This window comes from Hyaena hyaena, unplaced genomic scaffold (genome assembly GCF_003009895.1).
Source record: "Hyaena hyaena isolate Hyena2069 unplaced genomic scaffold, ASM300989v1 scaffold_314, whole genome shotgun sequence".
Classification (NCBI taxonomy): domain Eukaryota; kingdom Metazoa; phylum Chordata; class Mammalia; order Carnivora; family Hyaenidae; genus Hyaena; species Hyaena hyaena.
This window is the reverse complement of record NW_024080947.1, coordinates 689,327-705,622: the sequence shown is the minus strand read 5'-3', so window position 1 is coordinate 705,622 and position 16,296 is coordinate 689,327. Positions and strand designations below refer to the sequence as shown.

The 16,296-nt window shown below is 34.4% G+C and overlaps 1 protein-coding gene across 4 annotated transcripts in view; it reads right to left on the bottom strand.

Moving 5' to 3' along the window:
* Positions 1–16,296, bottom strand: part of ARHGAP12 (Rho GTPase activating protein 12) — a 120,572-nt gene that overhangs the window by 19,107 nt on the left and 85,169 nt on the right. For 2 of the 4 annotated variants that reach the window (XM_039248666.1, XM_039248669.1), the window contains 4 exons: positions 13,805–13,879; positions 13,459–13,473; positions 6,003–6,064; positions 1,905–1,986 (listed from right to left, as the gene is read on the bottom strand). In XM_039248666.1, the coding sequence (XP_039104597.1) occupies positions 1,905–1,986; positions 6,003–6,064; positions 13,459–13,473; positions 13,805–13,879 (234 nt within the window). The remainder of the gene's footprint in view (positions 1–1,904; positions 1,987–6,002; positions 6,065–13,458; positions 13,474–13,804; positions 13,880–16,296) is intronic. The other 2 variants (XM_039248667.1, XM_039248668.1) reach the window with 2 other exon arrangements.

The window sequence follows — 16,296 nt, the reverse complement described above, 5'->3', positions numbered from 1 at the left end:
CTTATTAATCTTTAATTGCTTCTCCATTCCTCTTCTTGCATTCATTTCCTGCACTCGATTTCAAATAAACGTTGAGCCACAAGTAGGAAGAAGAAATAATTGCATAACCCTCTAGAAATGCATTAGCTCAAACAAAAAGTACTATATGCTTTACCTCAGAGAAAAAAAGGAGAAGCACATAATTATCCATTTACTTTAAGATAAGTCAACCCAAAATTTGAATCTTTAAATATGGAAAAGCAGATCACAGGTTGGTTCCACTGTACTGGTTAAACAATTAAGCAAATCAAAGAATTGGTGAACAAAACAGAAGAAACATTCTAGAATGTTCATATTAGTGCCCAATCCGGAGGATTTTTGGTTGTTGCCATATTAGAGTATTTGATGACCTGTTCATGCATTCCTGGTTCAGAACAATGTTAAATGGCTGCATTATAATGTAAATGAGTAGAATTTGAATTTTATAAATGGATTTTTTTTTCATCAAACATAAGGTCCATAGGTCCTGTTCATTTAAAGCAACTCAGTAAATATAAGAAAATACTGGTTAAGGTAGGATATAGAGCAGACTAAAGACATTAGATTGATTTCATTTTAAATTCTATTTAAGCTTGACTTTTCAAACTCAATGACCAAAGATGTTTGGAAATATTCTGAGCATGGACTCTGGAGACAAAATGCCACCTAGTTCTGCCACTTAGCTAGCTATATGACCTTCAGCAAGCCCCTTAACTGTTTTACACCTCATTTTCTCATCTACAACAAGGGAAGTGGGGATGATAAACAGTAACTATCTCAGACTTAAAAGGACCATGTATGCACAATCTTCTGCCTTTGAAACAGCACCTGATACATATTAAGCATTCAAATAGTGTTAGCTATTATATGTCACAAGTTGTGATTTTTAATATTTCTATACAAATTAACCAAGGAATAACAATAGCAAACACTCAGATATACAAAAAACTTCAAAAATCCCACAAGTAATTGGACATTTACTTATTCTTCTAAATGCTGGCTGACATACAGATATATAATCACTGACTAGTAATCCAAGGATCAGATCACAATTCAAGGTGGGGCTTGAAACATTACTGTTTATTTTCTGACTAAATATCTGAATTGGCAAAGCCACAAAGCATAAGAGAACTTTTACAGGTGTCCTCTGCTTTTCTGAAGTTGTGTTACACCACTTTGCTTTTACAAAAGACCTACATGAGTACCTGTTTTTGCTAACCAATACAAATCTGATGAGTATTTTCACTTTCATTAAAAAAGGTGGAAAGTGAAAATAGCGTTCGGCATTTGTTGTCAGTGAGCAATTGTGGAGGCAGCTCACACCCCCGGCTCCTTCTCAGGGAACCACACTAATACCTGAGCATCAATTTACAATGGTTTTGACTGTGTGAGCATTTGTGCTTTAGCGTGTTTGTGCATCCATTAGCAAGATATTTCCTAAGGTATCAGAAAAGCCTAAAAGATGTTTTTTTTGAAAGGGAAGGAGGACTAGGAATGCTCAAATTTTTCCCATATAAATTATGCTTTAGGAAGGTTTCATTGGAGTGCTCTGGTTTTGGACAGCAGGGGAAACCTATAACATCCCAGAGATGAATCAAGAGATATATTTTGTTCTATAATGTCCAAGTAAAAGCTCACCTTTCAGTTCGATGGATAAAACAGACTTTGTTGATTTAAATAATACAACTAATCAGACTTCTAAACAGCCCTCTTATTAATGAATCAAAATGTATCTTTTAAAAAACTTCATTTACTTTTATTTGCATACCAGCCACAGATAGAAGAACTTTGAAATACTTCATGAGATTCAGGTACAATACCTTCCACATATACATTTATAAAATGTATAAAAATGTATAAAGCCTTCAAAGAGAAGAAAAACTTACCCAACTTGTGCTGCTTCCTTGAGTTTTGGTAAAGAGTAAAGATGAACCTTGCAACACAGCCCAAGAAGACAGCCAGTTCTTTCTGTAATTATAAAGATGACCAACTAAAACTTTGCTACTCAGTTTTTCCAACTGAATTTAAAATATTAAGGCCTATTTAAGTTAACAATGTTTTCCACAATTCACACTCATTATGACATTCTAACTGTATTTACTGAAGATATACTGCTACTGGAATTACATACATTTTATGGTCCCAAACTGACCATAAAGGCCCCCCATGAATGAAGATAATAGAAATAGAAAGTTATCAGAATAACTATATACCTAATTATGTTCACATGGACTAATCCAGCACACTTGTGATCAAGGGTATGAATTCATTTTTAAAGTAACATGAACTAAACCCTTTATTTGGCAAGAATTATCCATGATTAAAAGTTAGGCAAACATGCCCACCTCACCCAATTCTTTATAGATACACATTGTTTTATACTTATTGGTATTCTCCCCTCCCCTAAGAAGGCTACACAATGTGACAGATACTAAGTACACTATAAGTATACAATAAGTTACATACTCATTGATCAATGAGGTTACTAAGATGAAATTATTATCCTAAATTACAAAATTAACACATATATAAAACTCTAAATATAAAAATGTATAAAGAAAAAAGTATAAAGAGAAAAGTCCCTATTTCTTCTTTAATCCACATTTCAGAAACAACCAATATTTACCTTAGAAGGGAATTCAATTCCTGGCAGGCTAAAATGAATGTCAAATATGTCTACTAGGCCTACCTTATTGCCAAACATACAGCCAATTTTGTGAAAACTCTATGGGTACTCAGAAGAAGGTTTACTCTCCTTTTTCAGAAGTAGAACTCAGTATCTATCAATTAGACCTATTTTATTAGTTTTTATGTATACTTGAACTTCATGGATTCAAAGTAAAATAAGTTTACTACTACTGAGTTTCTATTTTTCCTTTTATTTCCTGGTGTTTTTGCTTATGGTTGTTAATGCTACTTATTTGGCAAATGGCTATTCCTAAGTATTAGATCTTTATTGTGGATTTAGCCATGGTTTTTATCATCTTAGGTCCCCATCTTTGTAATGTTTAATTCTTTTCCCTCCGAACTGAACATGTGTGCTATCAAGATCCCAATTCTTGCTTTACTTTTTAATACTTGGACATGTTTTTTGTTTTTTTTGTTTTTTTTTGTTTTTAAGTTTTCTGAATTATTTTTCAGATATCTCTTTTATAATATTTAGGTAGGTTTTGTTTTGTGCTTCAGTCTGAGTATCTTTTTCTTTTAATAGAGGAGCAGAGATATTGATAGACGTTTGATCCTTATGTCATCACTTTATTTTCATTTCATTTTATTATTTTGTGTGGATCTGGATATTTTGAAGAGATTTATTTTTATTTGTAAATTTATTTTATACTCAATCTTCTATTTCTACAGAGAACATCTGACCCTCTCTGAAAAATACAAAAATTAGTATATTTCTACTTTAAATAAACTTTTTGAATTTAGTTATCAAAATCTGAAAAACTGTACAACTAGTAAACATATCTAAGAATACTGGATACATATTAAACAGTGAATTAACAACAGTTGTATACAAGACTGAAGCACTCGTGGGACTGAGTTACAAGCAGAATTAGTCACATGTTTTCCCCCAGGAAATTTTTCCTGGGAAAAAAAACAACAAAAAAAGACTGATGATCACCCTATGATTATTTAGACTTGAGCATTTGGCATGTAGACATTATCTCAAAAATAAATAAAGTGAGCGTGTCATTTAAATGATAATATTTGTTGACAATAAAAAATTAAAGCTTTCAAAGGGAAAATAGAATTTTGGAAAACCTGGCCTGTCATTTTGAGTTGACAATTTTCCAATACATAATGATTTGTGATTCTTTGGTATTATAAATATGTCAATGTTTGAAAAAAATCAGCAAACTTTAGTGAATCAGTATTTTCCAAATGATCCAAAAGATGCTACAAAATTGTGCATGGGTAAAGATTCATTCAAAGTGCAACACAGACTGATGGAATTTGACATGACGAAGTAAGAAAGTTCACTAACTGCAACTAACACTTGTGGAGTCTGGGTGTAGCAGAAACTGTGTGCAATTACCTAAGAAGACAATTAAACTACTCCTCCCTTTGCCAGCGTTCTATATGAAAGGGAGGATTCTCTTCATATACTTCAGCCAAAACAGTGTGTCACAACAGATCGGCTTCCAGCAGAGAGGGGAATCCAGCTGTTTTCCATCAAACCAAATATTAAAGATTTGCAAAAATGTAGAACAATGCCACACTTCTCATGGAAAACTTTTGTATTGGAAAATGCAGGCATTTTCCTTCATAAAAATGTTATTCATGTTAACACAGAATGGGTTATTAGTTTTAAGAGTTACAATACTTAAAATTTCTTAGTTTTAACTTCTCAAAGTAAATATCTATAGCTATAACTACATAAACAAAAGTTCTCTGCAGCGTTAAGTAATTTTTAAGAGTTTAAAGGGGTTCTCAGATCAAAATGTTTGAGAACTCTTGATATACACAAAATTAAAAAACTATTTTCCTCAACTCTACATAAATAAATTTGAAGATGATGAAATGGATGATTTTCTTAGAAAACATAAATCACCAAAAGTATTCCAAAAAAAGTAAAAAAATCTAAAAGACTAATTACCACAGGAAAAACAACAAAAAGAGAAAGTGGCCAAAAAACTATCAACACTACACATGCCCAAAAGGGAGAAAAGGGAAAAATAAAGACCCAATTAACAAGTGACTCCACCCAAAGAACAATTAAGGAATAACTGTAGTATTTGTAAAGCTATTTCAGAGCACTTAAAAGAAAAACTTCCAAGTACTAAAATGGGACAAAGACAGTTCAGTTAAAGCAAATTTTAAAAACTCTACTATATGTAAATTTTAAGCTCTTCTTTACACAACAGACTGATCTCTGTTGACTATAAAATCATAGCATTTTAGTAGTTTTTAAAAACTGGGGAAAATCCAACTTAGGTTACAAAGAGTTCATTTCCTTGACTTATTAGGAGTTACTACACATTAACCAAAAAAGAGGGCAACCTAACAGATAAACAAAGGTGATGAAGTAACAATCCAACAACAAAAAAAAGACCTACAAATGGCTTATGATATTCTACCACATTAGAAAGTAAGACAAAAATACCATTTTCTCTCTAATCTCTATTAGCAAAGATCAAAGAAGTAGGCAATATATTGAACTGGCAAAGGTGTGGAGAAATCCACTGCTATTAGAGGTATGGACTGATTCAATGCCTTAGAGCATAATTTGGAACACTATCAAAATGACCACTGCATATGGCTTAGCAATTACACTTTTATAATTTATTCTATAGGTATATTTACATACTTGCAAAATGAACTATGTATGATGTAATATATATGTAATACTGTTTGCAATAGCAAAAAAAAAAAAAACGTAAACATTCTAAATGTCTATCAACAGACAAGGCATATTTACCTACATGCAAATAAAGGTTAAATAAACTAGGGTACAGCCACACAATATTTCAGCAGTTAAAAACAATGGGTAGCTCTACATGAATGAAATAGAACCATCTCCAAAATAAACGGTTCAAAGACTGTTCAAAAAATTAATCTATGCATATACAGATGTACATATCTTCTATTTCTGGAGGAAAACACTACTTCTCATTAGAATTAACTAGTTGCCTCTGGGGAAGGGAACTCATGACTGACTTTTGGCTAAATATTATGTGTATCTTTGTTTTTTCTTTTAATCAGGTGCACTTATTACTTATTGAAAAAAATTTTAAATGAAGCTAATGCTTGTTCAGATTTCTCTGCTTTATCACCTCTGAATCTGGTATTACCTTCAAAAATGTCAAGACAAAAGGAGACTTTCATATATTTCATGACAATCCTCCATACATTATACTAGAAAATACATTATTTAAAATTCTTATGAACCTTTTAATCATTTCTACTATAACTATATTCATAGACTTTAATTATTTCAATCAAATAAAACATGTCAGAATATTAATGATTTTTGTACTCACCGAACTTTTTTCCCATTTTCAGTTATTTTTGTTACATTTAATAATCCATATTTTTCTTGACCCTATGGAACAGAACAATACCATTTATACACCACTCATCTAGACAATAAGATCCATATTCTTATATATGATTAAGTCAAAATGATCTGGTACTCTAAAAATCAGCTTAAAAAAAGGGTAGTATATAATATGCTTAGTTCTAAAGTACGTTAGGAATACAATTTCCTAATACTTCTGTAAAGTTATTTTCAGCAATTTTACAATTAAACCTTTCTTCTTCTCAAGTCATAGCAGCCATAAAGTACTTTGCTATCAAATTAGGTTTCACATGAACACCACTAGTCAGCACTGGGAAAATGATTTATGACTTCCTATTCAAAGAAAGCAATACAATGCTATAATGATAAATACCACAAAAAGAAATTACTTGCTTTGCTATTATTTTACAGCAATATGGTCTGAAAATTATTTAAGATACTAACGTGTTCTGTCAGAATACAAAAATAACTAAATAAAACAAATGAAGTAACTGTATAAATAAATTACTCAAAAGTAAATGTTTCTATGCATAAAACTGGCCTTAATGTGGCATTAAAAAATTCAGTATGTGCTTCATTAAACATACTACCAGATGGTGAATTGGGCTCTGGACAAACCAGATATAGTAGCTGATGTCAAATAGTGACACAGCTTTATCATCAAACCCCATGAAGGCAAAAAGCCATTTTGCTGAAGTTAAATGTGATCTTCCTGGTGGAAGAAAGGGAACACTTTCTCATTGCTTTAGCTTCTAATCTTCAACTGGATTTAATCAAAATGAGTTGGTGTCCACAGCAATCATCCAGATTAGTAAGCATTGTATGTATATGACTAGCAAATTACTTCAACTGAAACACACACACACACAGACAGAATATTCCCATTCAGAATTTATTTCTACTTAATTTATCCCTCAGCTATTTTCTCAAGGTACTTCCATTAGAAAAAGATAAATCTTTCTAGTATGGGTGATAAACATAATGTGGACTATTTTCTCAATAATGTCTAAAAATAATGTTTGAAAGTTTTGTATAGTATGCTAAAATTTCTCATCTATAGACAAAGCTGATAAAGTTAGTTAATGTTCATCAGTTGCAGTATACTGAAAACTTGGGAAACACCATCTGAAGTTTTACTATAATTTTTTCATGAAGCATAGGTTAGATCTCCTTAGATTCTAAGGAGCTCTCTGTTTCCTCTTAACAAAAACATCAATTACACAATTTTAAGTATGCACATGTAAGTAAAAACATTCCCAATTTACTATCAGGAGCAGGGAGGGGGGGGGAAACTCTTTCAATGATACAGAAACTAATTAACAACATCTGCCAGGAGGGCACTGTTTATCTGAGCTAGGGGATACAAGAATTAGAAGAGCAGAGGAGAGGGAGTCAAGCCTATAAAAATGCCAAAGCTGGAGTTGTGTGGAACAAAAGAGCTGAGGCATGAGGGAAGCACAGGTGTATTCAAAACAGGAAGAAAAATGAAACAGCAACAGTGACAGAAGGCATAAGCCGAAGGATGAGAGAGACATTCTAAATCAGAGATTCTTACCTGAGTCACTGGATGGACTGAAACTGGTATAAAATTGTGTGTGGATAGTCTATACATTGTTCAAGGGTCCAGAATGTTCAGGAAATTCTCACAGGGATCAAGACCCAAGTAAAAATGCTCTAACCAAACTTGAACATAAAATAAGAACAAAATTTGCCAAATTCAAAATATATAAATACAAAAATACTATCACACAATGTGGTAAGTGTTATGAAAAAGCTGTTTCTAACTTAACCTGGGAAAGAAAGGAGGAGTGAAGAGGCTTCCTGGAGACTCTCGAGCTAAGGAACAGGGGTTACTTAGATGGTTAATAGTAAGACATAAAAACAACAGAAGGTACAAAGGTACAGAAACCTAAAGAGAGCATATCATATTTGAGAGCGTTTAAGTTCCCTCAAAGTACTTGGTGAGGTGAAGTAGCAAAGAAATGAGGCAGTGGAAAGAATGAACTAAGAAAGAATGGCGAAACTGGGAACCAGCCAGAATACATTCTATTAATTACCACAAGAAACGGTAAAGGCCTGACCTAGGGCAGTGAGTGAGTGATGAGGGGCCAAATTCAAGAGACTCAGAAGACAGAATTGACAGGGACTTACATATGAGGGTAAGAGGAAAGATCTGAGGAAAACTCTCAAGCTTGAACAACTGGGCAGATGGCAGTATCTCAGTTTCAAGGACACTTTTGTAGAAAAGCTTTCCCAGACCACTCTTAAGTAGGAGGTCCCCCACCCTCCCATTATTTACCACTGCCACCAGTCTGTTCCCTTCATTGTACTTCATGCAAAGTACAATTACATATCTATTACTTATTCACTGTCTCTGTCATTAGGCTGTACGTTCAGACCACATGTATTGTGTTCCTCAATGTATGATCAGTGCCTACAGCATGTAGTTGGTATTCAAGATGTATAACCAGTGCCTAGCATGTAGTTGGTGTGTGATATGTACCTGGTTGAGGCAAAATTAACCAAAATTAGCAGTGCTATCACAAGAAAGAAATATAAAAGGTCAGTGATAGAGAAAATAAAGCTTTAACTTTTAACACTAATGTTTCTGAATTTAACATAAAAGTGCTGGGTAGGTAGATGAATAATATAGGTTTGGCTATATAAGTTGAGAGATTTGGGGAAAATTTAGACAGATTTTTATCATACTATTTGATATATTTTCTCTACGTAATAGGATTCAAAAGCAACCAATGTTTTTGTGTCATTTACTAAAATGACTCCATAAAAATATCTTAAGTATTACAAAAAATGTCCATATCCACACACAAACATTTCTGAATCTAAATATAGTTTATACTTCAAAGGAAACTTCATACTGAAAATAAGCAGATGTGTTTTAATAAAGAACTAGCAAAATATAGTTACATTTTAATCAAAAACTATACTTACATTACCCTATCCTATAAGGCAAGCAAACAATAAAATATCAGTCCTAGGGAGTAATCTAGGAAAATTTCTAAACGTTCATAGTCACTTTGCAGCATACAGAATATTTTCTTTTTGAAAAATTTTTTTTAAAATATTTATTTTTGAGAGAAATTGAGAACAAGAGACAGAGTGCAAATAGAGGAGGGGCAGAGAGGAGATACAGATCCTGAAGCAGACTCCAGGCTCTGAGCTGTCAGCACAGAGCCTCATGCAGGGCTCGAACTCATGGACGACGAGATCACGACCTGAGCTGAAGTCAGACGCTTAACTGACTGAACCACCCAGGTGCCTAAGCAGGATACAGAATTTCTAATCAATGTTGCATTCATTTTAGTAAAACAGACATTACAAACAGACATTCCCAATCTAACAATTATTATATACCAAACTCAATATAACCCATCAAAATCCTTACCTTCAGTTATTCATGTAATAAGTCTTTTTCATACAGAGTAAAGTAACTTTGCACAATGATACAGTGGTTGAAGAACCAGGGTGATGAAACTTCCAAAACGGGTAAACTGACACAGAGGGAAGACAAACTAGTGGTTACCAGGGGAGAGGAAAAAGTGATGGGGAAGTGTGGGGTGAATGTGTGGGTTACCCTCTGAGGTCATGAAAATGTCCTGAAAACAAGGCCGAAGTAATCACTGCACACACTATAAATGTATGTATGCCATATAATCGTATATTGTGCTTTAAAATAGTTAATGGTTAATTTTCTGCTATATGAATTTCACCTCAATAAAAAATATTTTAAAGAACCATTGTTTTTTAAAAAAAAATTCCATGTTCAGGGGCACCTGGGTGGCTCAGTTGGTTAAGTGTCTGACTTGATTTTGGCTCAGGTCATGATCTCACGATTCGTGAGTTCAAGCTCTATGTCAGGCTCCATGCTAAGTGTGGAGACTGCCTGGAATTCTTTCTCTCCTCTTTCTCTTCCCCTCTCCTTTCTCTCTCAAAATAAATAAACATTGTTTAAAAACTTGATGTTTAAGTCATGTTTTTAAAAATGCTTTAGAATAGTATTATTCAATGAAAAAAAGAGCAAATATGTCCACTAATATTTTAACTAAAGTGTTGAAATATTCTTTTCCCAATGCATTTTAATGCCATAATTAGAAATACAGGATCAAAAACTTAAGTTTCCAAATTATTTATTCTAAAATTTTATTCAGTATTCAGAATGCACGTTTGTCTAGAACATTACTCTGCCACAAAAATAAAATCTTGCCATTTGCAGTGACATGGATTGAGCTAGAGAGTATTAGCAAAATAAGTCAGTCAGAGAAAGACAACATGATTTCACTTATGTGGAATTTAAGAAAACAAAAGAAAGGGAAGTGAGAAAAGAGAAAGTCAGAGAGAGAGGCAAACCAAGGAACAGACTCTTAATTACAGAAAACAAACTGACGGTTCCCAGAAAGGAGTAGGTGTGAGGATGGGGGCACTTGCAATGAGCACTGGGTGATGCATGGAATTGTTAAATCACTATATTGTACACCTGAAACTAATATTATCCTGTAAATTAACTCAAATTTAAATAAAAACCTAAAAAAATAAAATGCACATCTGTCACAGACACACGGGGAAAGAGATTGGGTTCTTAGATCAGCCCACACCTATTTAATCCATACTGTACTTATATTACACAGAAATAGAACATTGGTCCTTTCAAAAAGCCAAAAAAGGATTTGAAGGGGCCATGAAAAATAACAATAATGCGCTTGAATGGAAATGAAACAAGAAAAAAAATGAACATGTTTAAAATTTATGAGGGATGGAATTTTAAATCTGGTTTAATTAGAAGAGATTAAGTGAACATATCATGCTAAGTGAACAAAGCCTGTCAAAAATGACCACATAATTTATGATTCCATTCATTAAATGTCCAGGATAGGCAAATCTAGGGAGACAGAAAGCAGATTCCAAGTTGTTCAGGGCTGGGTGAGACATGGAGGTAGAGGAGTGATTCCAAATAGTATGTGGTTTCTTCCTGAGGTGATGAAAATATTCTAAAATTGACTGTGATGATGGCTACACAAATCTGAATACACTACAAACCATTTAACTGTATACTTAGGTGGGTAAATTGTACAGTATATGAATTACATTTCAGTAAAAGCCTTTTATAAAAACAAAACAGGGTATGAAGAGATAGATGGGTAATTTGCAGAGATTTTAAGATGACATCAGGAAGCTAACACTGATTACACTATTATTTTCATTCCTAAATTTGTAGCTTTCTTTTTTTTTACTGCTAAGGCGTTATACTAACCAGATTTTAACTCACAAAGAGGGAAAAGATATCTCCTGTATTAACCCATTAAGAGTGGGAAAGGCAGGTAAGACTTGGTGGAAAGAACACAAGTTGAGGAGAGAGAGTTGGGGGCCAACAAAGGTTGAAAAGTCAAGGAGGGCAAAGCCTCAATGGAAAGGGACAAGATGGCATGGAAGAGGTGTACTCCTGTTGTGTGATTATGTGAAAAAAAGAATGGAGTCACACAGGATTAACAAACCTATTCAACTTTTCACTGGAAGATAAAAGAATGAAAGAGCAAAATGCTGGTGAGACAGTTCCCTGTGATGACCATTGGGGGGTACCGTAAGTCCAGGATGGTCTAGTGTCTCTCAAACTGGAGAAAAGGGGTAAATTGTTTGGTAAACAATTTGCAAATTGTTCTTTTAACTCTATGTGAAACATTTGCAAATTCGTGTGTCTAGTCTAACCTAGAGACTGGCTTTAACCAAAATGTAAATAATTTATTAAAAGGTCTCAACAATTATGTATTACTTATATTTAAAATAAGTTAGAAAGGGTTTTTGCTTTTTTCTAGATGCACTGATAAAGAGTATTAGAGTTAACAACACCTTAGATTCATACACTAATCCTGACACCAGCACTAAAGTCACTTTCACTTTTATCTTTAATGTTTATGTGTCTAGTACTATGTTAAATAATGCAAAAGGAAAACAGAAACTAAACAATGTAGTTACTATGTATCCCTTGGGAGTTTAAAACCTTAGTAGGGAGATGAGGGATATAGGAGGTAACATTTACACTATTCGATGCAGTAAGAAATTTGGAAATTCAGGAAAATAAGAAGAGATCACGGGGCACCTGGGTGGCTCAATCAGTTGAGGCTAAGACTGCCTCAGGTCATGATTTCACGGTTTGTGGGTTCGAGTACTGCATTGGGCTCTATGCTGACAGCTCAGAGCCCGGAGCCTTCTTTAGATTCTGTTTCTCTCTCTCTCTCTCTCTGCCCCTCCCCTGCTCCCTCACTCGCATGCGCTCGCTCACTCGCGCCTCTCTCGCGCTTGCTCGCTCTCTCTCATAAATAAACATTAAAGTAAATAAATAAAAGAGAAGAAACCATTATTATGCTAAGGTTAGTCTGGCAAGCCCTCTTATACAGTCAGTCTTGACTCTGACAATGGATGTCAGATGGAAATGTGTGCAACATGTGATATGAAACATAAAAGATCAGGGAGGAAATGGAGAAAGAGTTACAAAAATAAAATGGCATCTGTGGAAGCCTTTGCCTCTAAAAAAAATCAGAAGTACCCTAGAAATAAGTCTACTATAGTTTCATAACATAAGGAAGTAACAAGTTTGTCTTTGAAAAACTTTTAAAAGTTTCACGTATTCATTCAATAAATATTTACTGAAAATCTACTAAATGGTACACAGAAGTACTGAGGTTACTCTATTCCTGCTTTAATAAAGCTTTTGTCTAGCAGGGAAGACACACACAGAGGGTTTAAGGTTTCTACAAGAAATAAAATATGAAAAGTGTTATTCTATTTTCTATAATCAAGTAACATATAAATATACGCTACAAAGAGTATTACAGAGAAATCTGACCAAATCTAGAAGATCTGAATGAAATTCTCTGAGGACGCAAAACTGGAACTGAACTCTAATGAAGGAACAGAAGTTAACAGGCAAAGACATGGGAGAGAAACGGTTCAGTGGACAGAGGAATGACATGTGGCAGGAAGGACCTTGAGCTGAAAAGCAGGCTCTTCTGAGGAAAGAAGTACATTGCAGCGGAGGGAAAACAAGCAAGGAGGGAAGAGGAGGACACAGAAGTATGAGGTGAGGCTGGAGCATGCTCAGTCTTGGAGTCTCATTAAATGCTGATCTTCCTTCTAAAAGAAAAGAAAAGCCACTGAAGGGGTGGAGCAGGACCAGTCCAATATAGAAAAGACTAGGAGAGACTGCAATACACAGATTAAGTAGACTTTCATCCAGTTAAACCAGGTCTCGGAGGAGAAGTCACCAGGAGCTTTCGATTTAGGGCAAACTTAAAGTTGAGTTACAGATCACTAATATCCTTCTGGCACAGACCCAGCACTGAATTGTACGGCACAGAACAAAGGTGGGATCTATGCTCATTAGGAAGAAGGGAAACACTGCTTACCTTTGGACTGCTGTCCTGAGGAAAAAAGAATAAAGTATAATTTGACAGTATTCTCCAGGGATTTTATATTTATTTTAAAAAACCAAATATAAATTTGTCACCTACTAATATGGTACATATTTAATCATGAAGATACCATATTTTGCATAAAAAGGGGGCTTTTAAGTCTGTAAAATCTGATTAAATTCTTAATTTAAACCTATTTTAATTATTATTATTATCTGAAAAACCAAAGAAAGTTAACAGAAGCCCAGGAAATATTTAAGCATTACACTCAGAGAAAATTAATTTATCGAAACTGATCGAAATTACTGGACTATATTATACTATACACTATCATACTAACTGTATCTTGGTGCTTTGGTGAAGAGGGAGAAGTTTCATTTTCAGGAAAGCAGGGTTTTGAGGCAGTTGGAGATTCCTACAAGAAATAAGTAATGAAAAATGTTACTCTATTTTATACCATTATATTTCTCCCTCTATTCACAGTGGGAGAGCTTAGTAAGGGAAGATCAAAAATTTTTTTCCTAGTTATTTTCTTTCTATATTCAGCTCTGAAACTAATATGGTACTGACTTGTAAACTATAGATATCTTAAAGTTAATGAAATATGGCATATTTTATTCTAATTACAGTTAAGTTTAAATACTGCATACAGAATTACTCAAAAGAAATGATGCATGGTGTCTTAATACCATGATGCTGTATCAGCTTGAACGGACCACATTTAAAATAGGTAAAAATCTAAACACTTATGGATAAAAATGTATTAGTCACCCTACTAACTGACTCTTGGTATGATAGGTAATGAAAACCCAGGATTAGGTTAAGTAACAGTCACAGGAGTGATGTGGCAACTGCCAGAATGCAACCTTTATTTTGGTTAATGGTTATGTGAGAAATTAAAACCTGCTATTAATATTTAAAGTAACTTACAGCTAACTCTCCACAATTATTAGAAACAAACAAGATTTTTTAAAATACAAAAAAACTTTAAAGATTAATAACTTATCAGAAAAAAAATGTTTTAATGTCTAAGCCTTCAAGGATATTTAACAGGAACAAGTGAATAATGTGTATTTTAAAAGCAATTCTCATTTGTCAATATTAAGACACATTATGTGATTTCTACCACAGATGCTTATTAAGACTCTCGATGAGGTTTTAGTAAAAAACATACATAGTAAGCAGGAACAGTGCACCCACACATATATATACACACAGATATACACACATCTACCTTCTCCAATTTTGTCTGACATTCGAATTAGGACTTATAACATCATTTGCTACATAGTATTAGGTTTCTTTATTATTTCTTTTTTTTCCTCTTTTCAAAGTCTTTTCATTCATTTTGAGAGCAAGAATGAGTGGGGGAGGGGCAGAGAGAGCGAACCCTAAGTAGGCTCCAAGTTGCCAGCACATAGCCCAAAGCAGGGTTTGATCCCATGAACCATGAGATCATGACCTGAGCCAAGATGAAAAGCTGGACACTTAACCGACTGAGCCACCCAGGCCCCCCACTTTATATTACATTTCAGGTGACACATCCTTTAACCCTCATTAGTCAGCTAGCTGTTCTGGCATAGTTCCTCTTTCATAACCTCAAATCTTAAAAACGTATATACGAGGTGGTGATAATAAATAGAAAAGCTTACTTGGTGAAGTTATTATCTATGATTCCATTTACAAAGTTTATGGTGTGGATCCAAAAAAAGACATTTCTACCAAAAATAAGTAAATCTCTGGTCTCAAGAAAATCATGCTATCACAACTCTGAAACAATCAGGTGAAAAAAAGAAATGTCTGGGGCATCTGGGCGGCTCAGTCAGTTAAAAGTGTCCGACTTCAGCTCAGGTCATGATTTCATGGTTCGTAAGTTCAAGCCCAGCATTGGCTCTCTGCTGTCAGCACAGAGCCCACTTGGGAATCTCTGTTCCCCTCTCACACAGACCCCCCCCCCCCAATCAATAAACATTAAAAAAGAAGGAATGTCATAAGAACTTCAGGCAAGCTATTCTAACAACAGACTGAAAATAAATGTCAAAAAAGATTTTAAAAGAATAAGAAATTTTAAGTCTCCATTTGCAAAATAATCAACCCTTTTGTTCAAGAATGAAAAATCAGGGGCGCCTGGGTGGCTTAGTCAGTTAAGCGTCCGACTTTCGCTTAGGTCATGATCTCGCGGTTCGTGGGTTCAAGCCCCGAGTCGGGCTCTGTGCTGACAGCTCAGAGCCTGGAGCCTGTTTCAGATTCTGTGTCTCCCTCTCTCTCTGACCCTCCCCTGCTCACGCTGTCTCTCTCTCTCTCTCTCCTAGAAATAAATAAAAATATTAAAAAAAAAAAAAAAAAAGAATGAAAAATCAGTGGAGTTATTTCAACAATGGCTTTTGGGATGCCTAGGTGGCTCCGTCATTTAAGTGGCTGACTTTGGCTCAGGTTGTGATCTCGCAAGTCCCTGAGTTCTGAGTTCAAGCCCCCACATTGGGCTCTGTGCTGACAGCTCAGAGCCTGGAACCTGCTTCAGATTCTGTGTCTCCCTCTCTCTCTGCCCCTCCCCCAGTCATGCTCTGTCTCTTACTCTCAAAAATAAACATAAAGAATTAAAAACAAAAACAAAAAAAAACTATGGCTTTTGCATTAAAGCATTATATATGACAACATTTACAAGCTTTTTGTCTACACTGAATTATAATCTGGCTTTTGGAGTTAAATAAATTTTTCTATTAAAAATCTCTAGGAATCTCCTACTCAACATTAATCTCAATGCTAAAATATTAAAGCATTCTTCAACAGCACAGATTCCAGAATTTTATTCCTTTGATATGCTCTTACTTT